Here is a 15220-nt window from a genome sequence, read left to right as displayed (position 1 = left end):
AAGACAATCAGTAAGGGTTGATATATATTTTGTGTGCAAATTTTATGATTATAACTTATATTAGATAATAAAAAAGTGTCTAAGCATGAAGTTATAAATTTTAAGAACAAAATAAAGTTCGTGTTGGGGCGTAATCACCAGCTCAAGAGTTCGGGATGGATAGACCTGTATATATAAATCACTTTATGTTTTCCTTTCCATGTGTTGCTATAAACTATGATTTGCTATTTTATATATATTATTTTTACTGAGTATTAGGACTTGTCCTCATTAACTAATCAAGTCCTAGTAAAGGAAATAAATACACTATTAGCGAAAGCATTGCCTTTGGATGCAATCAAGGGGGTCTTTTATTCACAGATCATTTTACCAATTTTGTGGTCGTAATAAACATCATTTTGTAGCGACTGTCAACGAGGCGAGGGCAACGACGAGGCGGTGGCCATGGGAAGGGGAGATAAGAGAGCAGGGGTAGGACAATCCATATGAGGGGAAAGAAAAGAGCAGGGCGTGTGGATAAATTCATGTTTTTACCCCCTTTTGATAATCTGATTGATAAGTCGGTCGGACTCTCTAGACTTTTCCATCAATAAAAGTGTTGAATTTGATCCACCGTTGGAACTGAACGACATCGTTTGAGAAGCGGGGTTTATGTTGCATAAATGTAGTAGCGTGGGGAATGGAGCCGCCGATCAAACACCAGACGGGCATTCCATTCATCCTTAAGAGTTACAGTGGAGAGCAGAAGATGCTGATTGCAACCTGAATGCTGCTGCTGCTTCTGCTGTGTTAGCAGTAGAGGGAGATAGAGGGAGGGAGAGAAGATGAAGTTCGAAATCGAAGACGTGACGGTGTATTTCCCGTACGAGCAGATATACCCGGAGCAGTACGAGTACATGGTGGAGCTGAAGCGAGCCCTAGATGCCAGAGGACACTGCCTCCTCGAGATGCCCACCGGCACCGGCAAGACCATTGCTCTCCTCTCGCTCATCACCAGCTACGCCCTCTCCAAGCCCTCCAATCCCCTCAAGCTCCTCTACTGCACCCGCACCGTCCACGAGATGGAGAAAACCCTCGCCGAGCTCCGCCTCCTCCACCGCTACCAGGTCCTCCACCTCGGCCCCTCCGCCCGCCTCCTCGCCCTTGGCCTCTCCTCCCGCAAGAACCTCTGCATCAACCCCTCCGTCGTCTCCGCCGACAACCGCGACACCGTCGATGCCGCCTGCCGCAAGCTCACCGCCAGCTGGGTCCGCGCCCTCGCCGTCGAGAACCCTAACGTCCCTACCTGTCCCTTCTTCGAGAACTACGAAAGGGCCGCCTCCGAGGCCGTCTTGCCCCCGGGCGTCTACACCTTGCAGGTTCCTTCCTTCCGTCCTGGCTCATTGCCCTAGCTCTTCCATTTCGCAATTCCTTGAACTAGGATTTGTGTTTGGTCATCTCTTGCAGGATTTGAGAACATTTGGGAAGGAGAAAGGGTGGTGCCCCTACTTCCTTGCGCGCCATATGGTGCAGTTTGCCAACGTTGTGGTTTACAGTTACCAGTACTTGCTTGATCCGAAGGTGGCTGGCATCATATCCAAGGAAATGCAGAGGGAATCTGTGGTGGTGTTTGATGAGGCGCACAACATTGACAATGTGTGTATTGAAGCTCTCAGTGTCAGTGTCAGGAGCCAGACACTTGAAGGGGCAACAAGAAATCTCAATAAGATGTCTCAGGATATTGAAAGGTATGGCCGCCCCCGTTTGATTACTTTTGTTTGCTATAAAATCCAATTGCATTCTGCATTTTGTTTCTCGACCTTTATGATTATTGTTGCCCAATTGAGCAAATATTCTTTGATTATAGTTGTTGTCATTATTTGTTTAAGAAAAATCTTCTGTTAGGTGGTTTGACAAGTTCATTCTTTGCCTTGAAGTATACTGTATTGCATTAGAACATTTGATCATTTGTTCTTTGTCTTGATAACCTATCAATCAATAAACTATCTGCTGAGATCGTGCTCCCTATGGAAAAATTTAGTTACCCTGTTTTGCATGTTTCTTCGGTTGTAGAGCTGCAATCCAGGTTGGAACTTCACGGGTCAAGTTGTAATGCTTCCAGTTATTATTATTAATATTATTTGTTCTTTTACTAGAGCACGTTAATTAAAGGTAGCTCGGCTTGCACCCAAAACCTCAGCTACTAAGAAACTAAAGGGAGACATTTGAAGGCTTGAGCAACATTAGTTCAAAATGTATACACCTCCTTAGATGTACTCTTGCCCCATATTTTTTATGTAAGAACCTTGAGTAGATCCCCGGTTGTGACTTCACAATTTGATAACCATAGTTACTCTACTTTTTCTTTAGCTGCACTAATGCACTGAATTTTGTCGACTCTTGCTTGCTTCCTTGTGTTGAAGAGATTTATCTTAAAATAACTTGGAAGCTTCTTCTCTCCTAATGTTCTCAATGAATGACACATTTTGCGTACCTTGTGCGTAATATCAGGATTACAAATTATATTGCTTGCTGATAATTTGTCTTTGTTTGTATGCTTCTTGTTCTCGGCGAAAAATGCTTTGAAGCTTACACTTTTTTCTGAGTAAAATTTGATACATGGTTTTACTTCGTTTTGGAATGGTAGGAAGGTTTAAGGCCGTTGATGCAGGCAGATTACGTGCAGAATATAACCGGCTTGTTGAAGGTTTGGCACAAAGGGGGAATTTACCTAGTACGTAGTGTTCTCGTGGACTATTCATTGCTCTTCTTCTGATATGACATTATTGCCTGTTTTCTCAAATATTATGTTTCCCCCTTGCAGTTGGGGATGCTTGGCTTACAAATCCTGCTCTACCTGATGATATACTAAAAGAAGCAGTGCCAGGAAATATTCGCCGAGCGGAGCATTTCCTTTCTGTGTTACGTAGGTTAGTGCAGTATCTCAAAGGACGTCTGCAAACTGAGAATGTTGAAAAGGAGGGACCTGTTGGCTTTGTGGCCTCTGTAAATGCGCAGGTTGGGATTGACCAGAAGGTTCTGAGATTCTGTTACGATCGCCTGCACTCTCTGATGCTGACGCTAGAGATAACTGACACAGATGAATTTTTACCAATTCAAACAATTTGTGACTTTGCAACACTTGTAGGGACATACACTCGGGGCTTCTCAATTATAATTGAACCTTTTGATGAGAGAATGCCAAACATTCCAGATCCTGTGTTGCAGGTATATTAATGTGCGATGTTTTACTCATTCCTTTTGGTTTAATTCGACTCTATTTTTTATTTTTCGAGAAATAAGTGAGGTGCTGGTCCATTATCATTACTGAAAAATTGAACAGCAGCTGCTTAAATTATTGCTGATATGATGCCATGGTCGACATATATTACATGTGACATAACTTGTCTATTACTAATTGGTCAAATATATGTATTTGAATCAGATCCATGTGTTAACTGTTTCGGTCTAGTATAATTCCAGCATCTGAAGGAAAAGATTGATGTCTTGATCATTTTATCTTCCTTTTTTCTCCTTGTACAAAGTTATAATGAATGATATTCCATCTCTGCCACCTATCTAAACGTAAAGAAGTTGTCTATTTAACTGATGTCTACATCAGTTCTTATGATCGTGTTAATAGGTACTGATCATTTCAATCGTGTCTTCTATTTTATCATTGGGGTTATTGATAAGTGAATATTTGTTCCTTCATTTTGGCTTCCCAGCTTAGCTGCCACGATGCCTCTCTTGCCATAAAGCCTGTTTTTGATCGGTTCCAGTCAGTTGTAATTACTTCTGGAACTCTGAGCCCAATTGATCTCTACCCTCGTCTTCTTAATTTCAATCCAGTTATTAGCCGAAGCTTTACAATGTCATTGACAAGAGATTGCATATGCCCCATGGTTTTGACTCGTGGAAGGTAGGTGTTTTAACAATCATGTTACATTTTGGTTATTTGTATTTCATTTTGCTATTCAATTTGTTTCTTTATTCTTTTGTTTTCCCACAGATTCTGTTTTACTTGTCATTTTCAGTGATCAGCTTCCAGTTAGCACAAAATACGACATGAGAAGAGATGAAAGTGTGGAAAGAAATTATGGGAGGCTTTTGCTGGAGATGGTGTCTATTGTTCCCGATGGAATAGTGTGCTTTTTTGTTAGTTACTCATATATGGATGGAATAGTCAATAGTTGGAATGAGAAGGGCATTCTAAAGGCAAGAACTCTGACCTATTATATATTCTTATCCAGCCTTATCCAGAAATTTCTTTCATCTCGTTATTTCCTTTTGTTTATTTTCTGTTATAGAAAGCTTTCTGGCAACTTAAGTGAATTTTTTTTTATATGAAATCATATCATACTTTATGAAGACCTTACGATACAAATTCAGATACATACATAGTGATAGATACATATAAGCATTAGGAAATGGTTGTAGAGATGTACGTATAGGAACCATTGGCAATGGCTGCAATGGATTCCACCATCTTTGTTGCAGGGAGGGAGGGCCAACAATGGCTGCTAACCTAGTGGCGCAACTGTTCTTTTTTTTTAATTCGATAGCAAAAGTAGGAAAAAATTGAAAAATTAATTAACTTTAAATTAATTAATGGTGTCCGTGTGAAAAGTTAATAGAGGGATGTCTTGGCTATTTAAGAAAAGTATAGGGACCTCGTTGGTGAAAATATACCATAGAGGGTTTTATAGACAGTTTACCCAATAATGAATTTTCTGGTAACTTTGATTTCACTTTTTTTCTGGTTGCCTAGCATTTCTTTTATTTAAGTTGGGTGTTGTTTCCATTCTCCTTCACCTACTTTCTTTTATAATTATATATTATTGCAGGAAATAATGCAACATAAGCTTGTCTTCATTGAGACTCAGGATGTAGTGGAAACCACATTAGCTCTAGACAACTATCGCAAAGCTTGTGATTGTGGGAGAGGTGCTGTCTTTTTCTCTGTTGCCAGGTACCTAACTCTTCCCACATTGACAGTTCAATATTTATTTAGGACTGTCATCGAGTTTTGAACTTGGAAACCCAAAAAGAAGTCACATTTTTTGGTGTATTGAGTGGGCACACCTAGACATCATTCTGATTGCACCTGATTAGAGTAGAGAGGCTTCCTAGAAATTCTGGTTTGATATGCAAGTGATAGAGCATCGATACATCACACATATCAGCGTAGGGGTAAGAAAGGAAGCAAGAGGGCAATTGAGGAAAAGGATACTGGGGTAAAATTGTCATAGACGGTTAGGAATAACAATCTCACGTGGCTATAACCGTTGGGGGAATCTCTATAAGAGAGTGGAAAGAAGAGAGATAGGGAAGAAAAACCTGAAGAAGATTCTAGGAGAGCAGACCCTCTCGAATTGGCCCTCGTTTTCTTTTTTTCTGTTCTTTCTTTCCTTTGTTAGTTTTCTAGAATTGAGCATTGTAATTCGGATTGATATCTACTGATTGGGATAGGAAATTGGAGTTTTGAGTGGGAATTCTATCATTTTGGTATCAGAGCAATCGATCCATGGGGATGACTGTTTCTGAAAGAGTGGGTGAGCTGGAGGGGCGTATGGCGGGTTTACAAGATAGCATAGAATTGGTGAAGGCAGAAGTCACGAGGGTGCAAAATATTGAAAAGAGCATGGCGGGGATGATGGACTGATTCAACCTATTAATGGCGCGATGGGATGAGTAGGAGAGGGAGAGGAAGAGGAAGGGGAAGACCAACTTGCGGGATCGTCCTTGTTGATGGAGGGGACGCCAGCGGTTGGAGGGAGAAGTGGCGAAGGGGGCGACTGGGTTGATGGAGTCGGAAGGCAGGAGTACCGTGGGAGGCGCCTGGAAATGTCCATCTTTGAGGGAGATGATCCAGATGGCTGGGTCTTCAGAGCTGAGTGCTACTTCACAGTAAATCAGCTGACCGATGCAGAGAAGTTGGAGTCGGCAGCCTTATGCTTTGAAGGAGGGGCTCTGTCTTGGTTTCAATGGGAGCAAAGGAGGCGGCGAGTAAGAAATTGGGAGGAGCTTAAAAGGCTGCTAAGGAACCGATTCAGGTCCACCCAAGAAGGGACCGTGGAGGAGAGGTTCATGGCCCTTCAACAGTAGGGAACGGTCCGAGACTATCGAATTTACTTTGAGACTCTAGCATCACCCATTGAAGAGATGCCCGAAGCGGTTTTGGAGGGACACTTTGTTAATGGGCTCAAACCGAAGATCAGGGCGAAAATCAGGGTGTTGAGGCCCTTGGGCCTCGAGAATATCATGGAAATGGCTCAGCGGATTGAGGACCGGAATCAGGTGCTACAAGGGAATCGTTTTGGTTACGGCCCAAGTAAGGTAACCCCACACCCAGCTCCGATTCCTATGGGGTAGCGAAATTCGGGGTTCTAGGCTGCTAATCCTCCTAGGATAGTCGCAACTGCTCTTCTAATTCTCCAAGATCGTTGGTTAGTGTGAAGTTGTCCACACCACCCTTCAAGCGATTGAGTGAGAATGAGCTACAAGCCAAGTGGGCAAATGGATTATGTTTTCGCTGTGACGAGAAGTATTCAATTGGGCATAGGTGTAAGAACAAAGAGCTGCAAGTGATGGTTACTTATGAGGAAGAGAGGGGAGAAGAAGAAGGGACTAAACAAGATGAGGCAGTGGAGGCTTCCGGGGAGTGGGAAGACACTGTCAAGGAAGGGGAGATGGAGTTATCACTAAACTCCGTGGCAGGGCTAACTCTTCCTCAAACGATGAAGATTAAAGGAACAATAGATGGCCAAGAAGTGATTGTCCTGATCAATAGTTGGGCTTCCCACAATTTCATAACAGCTGACTTGGTGCAAAAATTGGGACTCGTAAGGATGCCTACTCGAGGATATGGGGTGATAATGGGCTCGGGAATGGCAGTGCAGGGGGCGGGAGTATGCAAGAGGGTCCCCTTGTTACAAAATGTGAAGATTGTGGAAGACTTCCTTTGGAGCTAGGCAGCTCTGATGTCATTCTTGGGATGAAGTGGTTGGCCACATTGGGAGAGAGACAACTGGATTGGGGTTCCCTGATCAAGAGGTTCAAGGTGGGAGACACGGCCATTACCTTACATGGGGATCCTAGCCTTAGCAAAACTTTAGTAACCATGAAGTCCATGATGAAGGCATTTCGGAAGGGTGGGGAAGGAGTCTTATTGGAGTTGGGCTGTTTAATGGCTGAAGTAGTGGAAGTTGACATCCCTAATAGCTTGCAGGAGGTGTTGTCCGACTTCGAGGCAGTCTTTGAAGAGCCGTGTGGGCTGCCCCCGCACTGAAGACGGGATCATACCATCACGCTGCAGCCCGGGGTACCCCCAGTCAGTGTGAGACCTTACCGATACTCGCATCTCTTGAAGATTGAGATTGAAAAACTTGTTAGAGAGATGCTGGCTGCAGGTATCATAAGGCCAAGCATCAGCCTTTTTTCCAGTCCAGTATTGCTGGTCAAGAAGAAGGACGGGGGGTGGAGGTTTTGTGTGGACTACCGAGCTCTAAACAAGGTAACTATTCCCGATAAATTTCCAATTCCGGTTATTGAAGAACTCCTAGATGAGCTGAATGGAGTGACAGTTTTTTCTAAATTGGATTTAAAATCGGGTTACCATCAAATATGTATCGCACCTAAGGACATTCCGATAAGTACTTTTCGGACTCATGAGGGCCATTATGAGTTTATGGTGATGCCGTTTGGATTAACAAACACACCCGCTACATTTCAGTTTTTGATGAACGAGATTTTTAGAGAGCAATTGAGATAGTTTGTTCTCGTGTTTTTTGACGACATTTTGGTGTACAGCAAAACAATGTAGGAACATCGGAATCATTTGCGTTGTGTATTGGGAATATTAGCTGAAAACAAGTTGTATGCCAATGCAAAAAAATGCAGGTTTGGACAGATGGAGATTGACTACTTTGGCCACATTATTTCGCAGCAGGGGGTTGCTGTGGACAATTCAAAAATTCAGGCGGTTATGGATTGGCCTAGCCCACGTTCGCAGCGAGAACTCTGTGGTTTTTGGGGACTCACGGGGTATTATCGCCGGTTTGTACGAAATTATGGAAAATTAGCTTGGCCGTTAACGGAATGACTTCGGAAAGATAACTTCTATTGGGATGAGAGTTCGGAGCAAGCTTTTCAGTCCCTAAAGACAGCCATGACAGCCTTATTGGTGCTCGTCTTACCAGATTTTTTGAAGGAATTTATAGTGGAGATTGACACCTCAGGGTATGGACTCGGGGCTGTATTGATGCAGGAACATAGGCCACTTGCCTTCTTTAGTCATGCTTTAAACCCCAATAGTCAGAATAAGTCGGTCTATGAGAGGGAGTTGATGGCTATTGTATTTGCGGTACGAAAATGGCGGCATTATTTATTGGGGAGGAAGTTCACAATCCGAATAGATCAGAAAAGTTTAAGGTTCTTGATGGAGCAACGATTGGTGAGTCTGAAATGTCAAAAATGGGAGATGAAGTTAATGGGCTACAACTTTGAGATACAATACCGGCCTGGCTTGGAGAACAGCGCTGCTGATGCACTCTCCCGGTTTTCATTTCCAGTTATACTCATGGCTCTTACTGCTCCTCGGGTGCTGCAATTAGATCAACTCAAAGAAGAAGTGGCTGAAAACAGCCACTTCCAACAGATCATCAGGGAGCTGCAAGCTGAACCTTCAAGTAGGCCAGGTTATTCCTTGGTGGATGGGCAGTTATTATTCAAGGGCAGATTGCTACTTCCCCCTAGTTCGGCTTTGATTCCTTTAGTGATGAAGGAGGGTCACGATGGACAGCTTGGAGGCCACTCGGGTTTCTTGCGAACTTACAAAAGGCTGGCTGCTAATGTTTATTGGATATGAATGAAAAACGATATCCATCGGTATGTCCGCCAATGTCTCATATGCCAGTAGCACAAGTACATGGCTCTCTCACCCGGGGGCCTACTTCAACCGCTCCCTATTCCCCATCAAATTTGAGAGGATTTGTCAATGGACTTCATAGAGGAACTGCCAAAATCTGGGGGAATGGACTCCATTCTAGTGGTGGTGGATCGACTTGGCAAGTATGGGCATTTTATCGGATTGAAACACCCATTTACAGCAGCCAGTGTAGCAGGAATTTTTGTCAAAGAAATTGTACGGCTGCACAGGATTCCTAATTCTATAGTCTCAGATAGAGGCAAGGTCTTCATCAGCCATTTTTGGAAAGAGCTATTTTGACTACAGGGCACACAGCTGAATAGGAGTATAGCTTACCACCCTCAATCTGATGGCCAAACGGAAGTCCTCAACAGGACATTGGAGACTTATCTCCGATGTTTTGCCTCTTTTACACCTAAGGCGTGGTACACTTGGCTTCCTTGGGCCGAGTATTGGTATAATACTTCCTATCAAGCTTCTTCTAAACTAACCCCTTTTCAGATAGTTTATGGGCGTGAGCCACCTCCACTTCTACGGTTTGTGAAGGGTACCACCGTCATATCCGGGTTGGAGCAGCAGCTAGTAGAGAGGGATGTAGTGCTGGAAGAGCTTAAAGGCTAACTGCTGCGAGCACAAGCAAAGATGAAATCCATAGCGGATAAGAAGTGGAGGGACATTCAATTCGAAGTGGGAGACTTGGTCTACCTGAAAATTAGACCATATAGGCAAAAGATCTTGGCTGCCAAGCTAAATGAAAAGCTGTCACCAAGGTATTATGGACCCTTTGCTGTGGAAAAGAGGATAGGGAAGGTGGCATACAAGCTGGAACTTCCACCCACATGTGCCATCCATTCTGTCTTTCATGTATCTCAACTTCGTAAAGCCGAAGGGACATCACCAGTAGCTGCCTCCATTCCAACTCAATTGACAGCTGAACTAGAGATGATGGTAAAACCAGAATTCCTATTGGGAATTCGGCCGGGCAGAGGTAAAAACTTGAGGGGCCTTGATGTGCTAATTCAATGGAAAGGGCTGCCACCCTTAGAAGCTACATGGGAACCGTACAATCAGATTTTGCAACAGTTTCTTGAGTTTCACCTTGAGGACAAGGTGAATCTTATGGACGGGAGTCATGATAGAGCACCGATACATCACACATATCAGCGTAGGGGTAAGAAAGGAAGCAAGAGGGCAATTGAGGAAAAGGATACTGGTAAAATTGTCATAGACAGTTAGGAATAACAACCTCACGTGGCTGTAACCGTCGGGGGAATCTCTATAAGAGAGAGTGGAAAGAAGAGAGATAGGGAAGAAAAACCTGAAGAAGATTCTGGGAGAGCAGGCCCTCTCGAATTGACCCTCGTTTTCTTTTTTTCTGTTCTTTCTTTCCTTTGTTAGTTTTCTGGAATTGAGCATTGTAATTCGGATTGATATCTCTACTGATTGGGATAGGAAATTGGAGTTTTTAGTGGGAATTCTATCAGCAAGCAGCACTAGCCCACGCAGCCCCTGAAATTCAAGGATCTTTGTACAAGAATCTCCCTTTTTTGTCAGATCTTTATATAATCATGGAGTACAGACAGGCAAGGGTAGAACTTCGATCATAATTTTCAGTATAAAAGAGGTCCTTTGTGCATGGGTTATGTCTTCATAAATTTTTTTGTTTAATTATGTACATATAAATTAGACATTGATACATCCATATGCAACTTAGGAAACACTGACATTTTGGATGCCCGATCCTTGCCTGACATGTATTGGATACAGATATTCTCAGGTACACTGGGATACATGTAAAACAGAAACATTTCTATTTTTTTAAACTAATAATTTCTTATTTTTTCTTTCTTTTAATATTTCTAGGAACAACTCTGAAAAAAAAGTTAATTTTTCTTTTGTATGAACGATACTTATACTATCACTACAAACTTAATGGTATCTTAAATTGGATCAGTGATATATTTTGATATTTCATATATTATTTCACATGACATGATATCTTCATGTTGGATTTGTGGTACTTTTTTTATGTTTTGACTATTTTTAGTTATTAAACATTATTAAGAAGATGCAAACGTATATATACATATATTTATCTTTTTGTCACCTCCATGTCTTTAATTTTACCAGATTGCCGTATCCTCTGTCTGTGCCCATATCTGTTTTCGCATCTGTATTGATATGGGTGCTTCTTGCTACCCAGCTTGCCCGGATTTATTGTGATGATTATGATTCTTGTATTCTTCTAGGGGCAAAGGGGCAGAAGCTTCTTACTACACTGCATACCAGGAACCAGTGTGATGATTATGATTTTGATTAATTCTTGTACTCTTGTAGGGGCAAAGTGGCAGAAGGTATTGATTTTGATAGACACTATGGCAGACTTGTCATCATGTTTGGTGTTCCTTTTCAGTATACGTTAAGCAGGTGATTTTGTACTTTTAAGTACGTGTTTATTTATGTTTATTAAGTTTATGATGTCTGAGTGTCATATTCCTTTTCAACCTGTGTTTGCTGCTTGTTGCAGAATACTGATTGCTCGTATGGAGTATTTAAGAGAAACTTTCCAGATAAAGGAAGGCGATTTCCTGACTTTTGATGCTTTGGTATTTTCTACTGCATGTTCGTTTTTCTGTTTCATTATTTTGTGTATTATTTAATAATTGAGTTTGAATAATGGGACTGCATATGCTCAGAGGCAAGCTGCTCAATGTGTGGGCCGTGTAATCCGTTCTAAGGCAGACTATGGGATGATGATTTTTGCCGACAAAAGGTATTCTTTTGTGAAAAATATTGATATTTTCCCTACTTTGCATGCAAGCCTGAAGGTTTGCTTTATGACGGAAACTTCTGAATAGGAAGTAGGTGTGAATATGTTAAATAATGAATTATACTATATAGCTTTATCCTATGGAGCACTCTTTATCTTGCATGTTGTACTAGTTTATGGAAAGAGTATACCGATTGGACATGTTTAGGACATGCGGTGAACACCAATTACAGGGAATGGACATGAATATAATTAATTAAAACAAATTCACCACCTAGAACACAGGGCATCCACTTTCATATTCAGACTTTGTATTACTCTGCCCTTAGTTAGAAATTGTAACTATTTTTCCTGATAATGTATGAAGTGATAAAGAACAAAATAGAATATCTGCAATGTATGTGTGATTTAATGTGCAAATACTTGAGGATATTCTGTATAACTTATTAATGCACAAGTTAATCCATATTTGTTTTAAAGGTTGTAAATTGAAATTCAAAAGGAAATATAAGGACTCTTGATTGATCACATGGTGATTTTACTTGTCCTTCACTTGCTTCTGTTCCTTAGTATTCTGATACCCAATCTCTTAATATTTGTTCAGGTACAGTCGTCATGACAAACGTTCCAAGTTACCTGGATGGATACTGTCACATTTACGGGATGCCCATCTAAACTTAAGTACTGACATGGCCGTGCATATAGCACGAGAGGTATGTCTTGTTTACCATTCAATTCTTACATTTTTGTCAGGGAATACCTGTTGCTGTATTTAAGGACCAGCCCTAGATAACAGGAGGATGTGAAAACTTTCCAATTAAGACAAGGTCTATTAGGTTTATTAATGGCCACTGACAAAAGGTCCGTTATGTAACCCTTTGTAGATCCTTTTTCTTTTTCAAAAAAAAAAAAAAGATAAAGAAAGAAAGAGTATGCAAGCAATAAAATTGAGACTGATAGGCATTGGGTTCAGCCTGGATATTTTTCCCAGGAGTCAATGGGACAGTAGGGTTAAATTGTAGACGTCAGGAGGACCTGGTGCATGGTGCAAGAGAGCAAGAGCTAGTCTGTTGCCTTGCCCAACACTATGACCCTGGTTCAATTTACAAGAATCAGTTATCTCCCGACAAAAAATTGTGAGGCTACCTACATACTCTCTCCTCGACCATGTTTAGTAAAGGTCGTAACCTTTCCTATTGCAGTTAAATCGTTTGACACTTTTGACAAGAATTTTTGAGAATTAGAAATTCTTGTGGTGTTGGAATCTTTCATTTCTAATTGTTATGTCTATACTTTCTATGGCTCTTATAACTTTTTTTTTTCTTTTTACTTAATAACTCAGAAGGGTTGAACTAAGGCATAATAACAGTTTTTTTCTTCTGGAAATGCAGTTTCTGCGGAGGATGGCACAACCATATGACAAGAGTGGTGGTGGTAATAAGAAAACCCTACTTTCAGAAGAGGACTTGAAAAAGATGGACAATGGCCGTTTTGCCCAAATGTTCTGAAAGCATTGCTATCCCTTGTGCAATATTTATATAATGAGTTTGTTGTGCTTGCAGTATCATTGCAAAGCAGCAGGTACAGTAATTCAGGGATACAAGTAGGGTTACCTATTGGAGAGAAATACCATCTTGAGGGCCTTTAAATTTTGGTGAGTGGTTCGGTTGTGAGTGTCTTATCACTTTGCATTGATTAATTAGTTCCACCTAGGTTTTGCAGCAGTTTTGTAAATTGGTTTTGTCACACATCTGTGAGGTTAATTACATGAACTTCTAGTTATCTTCAATAAAACTCCTTTTGACTCATTTCATACCTAATTGTTTTCTATTAAGTTTTTCTTAGCATTTTTCTATCTTTATTACTAGGTATTTCTCCCATTCAATGGATTCTCCTCACAGAAGCTTTTATTAATCTTCTTACACGACTAAATCATTATAATTATATTTTACACATTTTATTTTCATAGCCTCTTGGACCTTATTTAGGACTTCATTTATGTATACGTACATATATGGTATGTATAGTTGCATGTGGATGTTAACAATCTTCATTATGTTTATAACTAAACTAGCACATATTAGTAGTAGTTAATCTTGTTTAACAATTTGAGTCACAAAGTTGGTCTTATAAAATTTTATTTTTAATTTCATTTAAGTCTTATTGTTACCTAAAGCATCGAATACATTTTTACATTTTAACTAACTTGTCTTAATAATTATATTGATAAAGTAAACTTGGATTTAATAATCCTAACTTAAAAGGCCTCTAAAAAATCTAAGGTGTTTTCTCATATTCTGTGATTATTTTGATTAAATTTAATTTGTAAATATAGGTAACATACAACATCGGTGTACATAAAATTCAAATTCAAGTTCATTAACAGGAAGTAATTTACTTGTACATTTCATTAATGAATTATTAATATATTTCGTTTGAATGATTTAACAAAGAGTGTATTGATAATTTATTTAAGTAATAAAAGTAAATATTTGAGAGAATTATCAATATATCTTTTAGTTGAATAATTTAATAAAGAATATATTGGTAATTGATTAATGGAGTGTTAATTTGAATGTGCAAGTAACATTATTTTTATTGGTAATAACAGAAAAATGTTATTTGCACATATTTGTTAATATTTTATTAATTAATTATCAATATATTTTTTATTAAAATAAGATGTATATTGATAATTAATTAAAGAATCAATCATCAACTTTTAAGTGTGGTATCTGCCCCTGTTGGGCCTTATTTTTTAGTGGGCCAGTCTAAGTTGAGCTTTTTATCGAAATGGACAGCGTTGGCCCTGCTCGTATTAGAAAAGGAGGGTTAACTGGAACCACCAAAGGCCTTAATAAAAGGGTTGGGTAGGCCTTGTTTGGCCCATACTATTAAAATGCATAAAAACTAATCTGTCAAAAGATTTTAGACATTATTATGGTTTGTCTCACTAGGCTCATTTCTCAATTCTATCCATCCCTTGGTGGTTGAATTTAGCATCCAATCAATCTCTAAAGTACATGCACATTTCTATCTTTTTGGCACTATAAACATGGGAAGGGTTAGTAAATCTCATACAATGGCGATCAACATTAGATATGTGTGTTAGTTTTGATGTTATCGTGATAAAATATTAAAAAATTATTAATTTTTGAAAAAAAATTCTTCTATTTAAATAGAATTTAAGTTTATTAAATCCGTTAAATATTTATGATATACTCTTTAATTTTTTAAATTTCGTACTTGGGACCACCCCACTTTAAAAAATCCCTCAAACTTCCCTCCGTTCTCAAGAACTTTTACCACATGGCTTTGTCTCCAAAACACAACTCATATAAGTTATACATGTCGAAACTTAAATTTTGAATTTTTATTTTTGTGTGTCAGTCCTATAGCCGTTTCATAGAACTCTAAAAAATATTCTATCATTTTCTACTTCTAAGTGAGATCTAATACAATTTTCAAAAGATATAAGGTTAAAGACATTTATTTAAATTTTATTTCTATTCGGGTTATCAATTATTCATACATCTTTGAAT

General features: G+C 39.8%; 1 protein-coding gene across 2 annotated transcripts; it reads left to right on the top strand.

Annotated features, from left to right (window-relative positions):
• The first annotated feature begins 680 nt into the window (after positions 1–680).
• Positions 681–13491, top strand: LOC127797575 (general transcription and DNA repair factor IIH helicase subunit XPD). Of its 2 annotated transcripts, XM_052330593.1 has the most exons (12): positions 682–1358; positions 1447–1727; positions 2631–2713; positions 2804–3207; positions 3708–3901; positions 4017–4197; positions 4827–4951; positions 11246–11335; positions 11436–11514; positions 11605–11681; positions 12283–12391; positions 13070–13491. In XM_052330593.1, the coding sequence occupies exons 1-12, from the start codon at positions 825–827 to the stop codon at positions 13184–13186; spliced, it is 2274 nt and encodes a 757-aa protein (XP_052186553.1). In that variant the 5' UTR covers positions 682–824; the 3' UTR covers positions 13187–13491. The 2 variants fall into 2 exon arrangements, with proteins under 2 accessions (XP_052186554.1, XP_052186553.1); XM_052330594.1 differs by lacking the exons at positions 11246–11335; positions 11436–11514; positions 11605–11681; positions 12283–12391; positions 13070–13491 and adding an exon at positions 10361–11226 and having other exon boundaries at positions 681–1358.
• The last annotated feature ends 1729 nt before the right edge of the window (positions 13492–15220 follow it).

The sequence above is a fragment of the Diospyros lotus genome, chromosome 3 (genome assembly GCF_014633365.1).
Source record: "Diospyros lotus cultivar Yz01 chromosome 3, ASM1463336v1, whole genome shotgun sequence".
In the NCBI taxonomy this organism is placed as follows: Eukaryota; Viridiplantae; Streptophyta; class Magnoliopsida; order Ericales; family Ebenaceae; genus Diospyros; species Diospyros lotus.
Note: the sequence above shows the minus strand (reverse complement) of the source record. Positions and strands in the feature narration are given on the sequence as shown.

Bases quoted from the DNA above. Each gene is read 5' to 3' on its own strand.
- LOC127797575 (XM_052330593.1), top strand. From the start codon at position 825: ATGAAGTTCGAAATCGAAGACGTGACGGTGTATTTCCCGTACGAGCAG. The intron at 2,714-2,803 runs GTACGTAGTGTT...TCCCCCTTGCAG, and splicing joins ACAAAGGGGGAATTTACCTA to TTGGGGATGCTTGGCTTACA. The intron at 3,902-4,016 runs GTAGGTGTTTTA...TGTCATTTTCAG, and splicing joins ATGGTTTTGACTCGTGGAAG to TGATCAGCTTCCAGTTAGCA.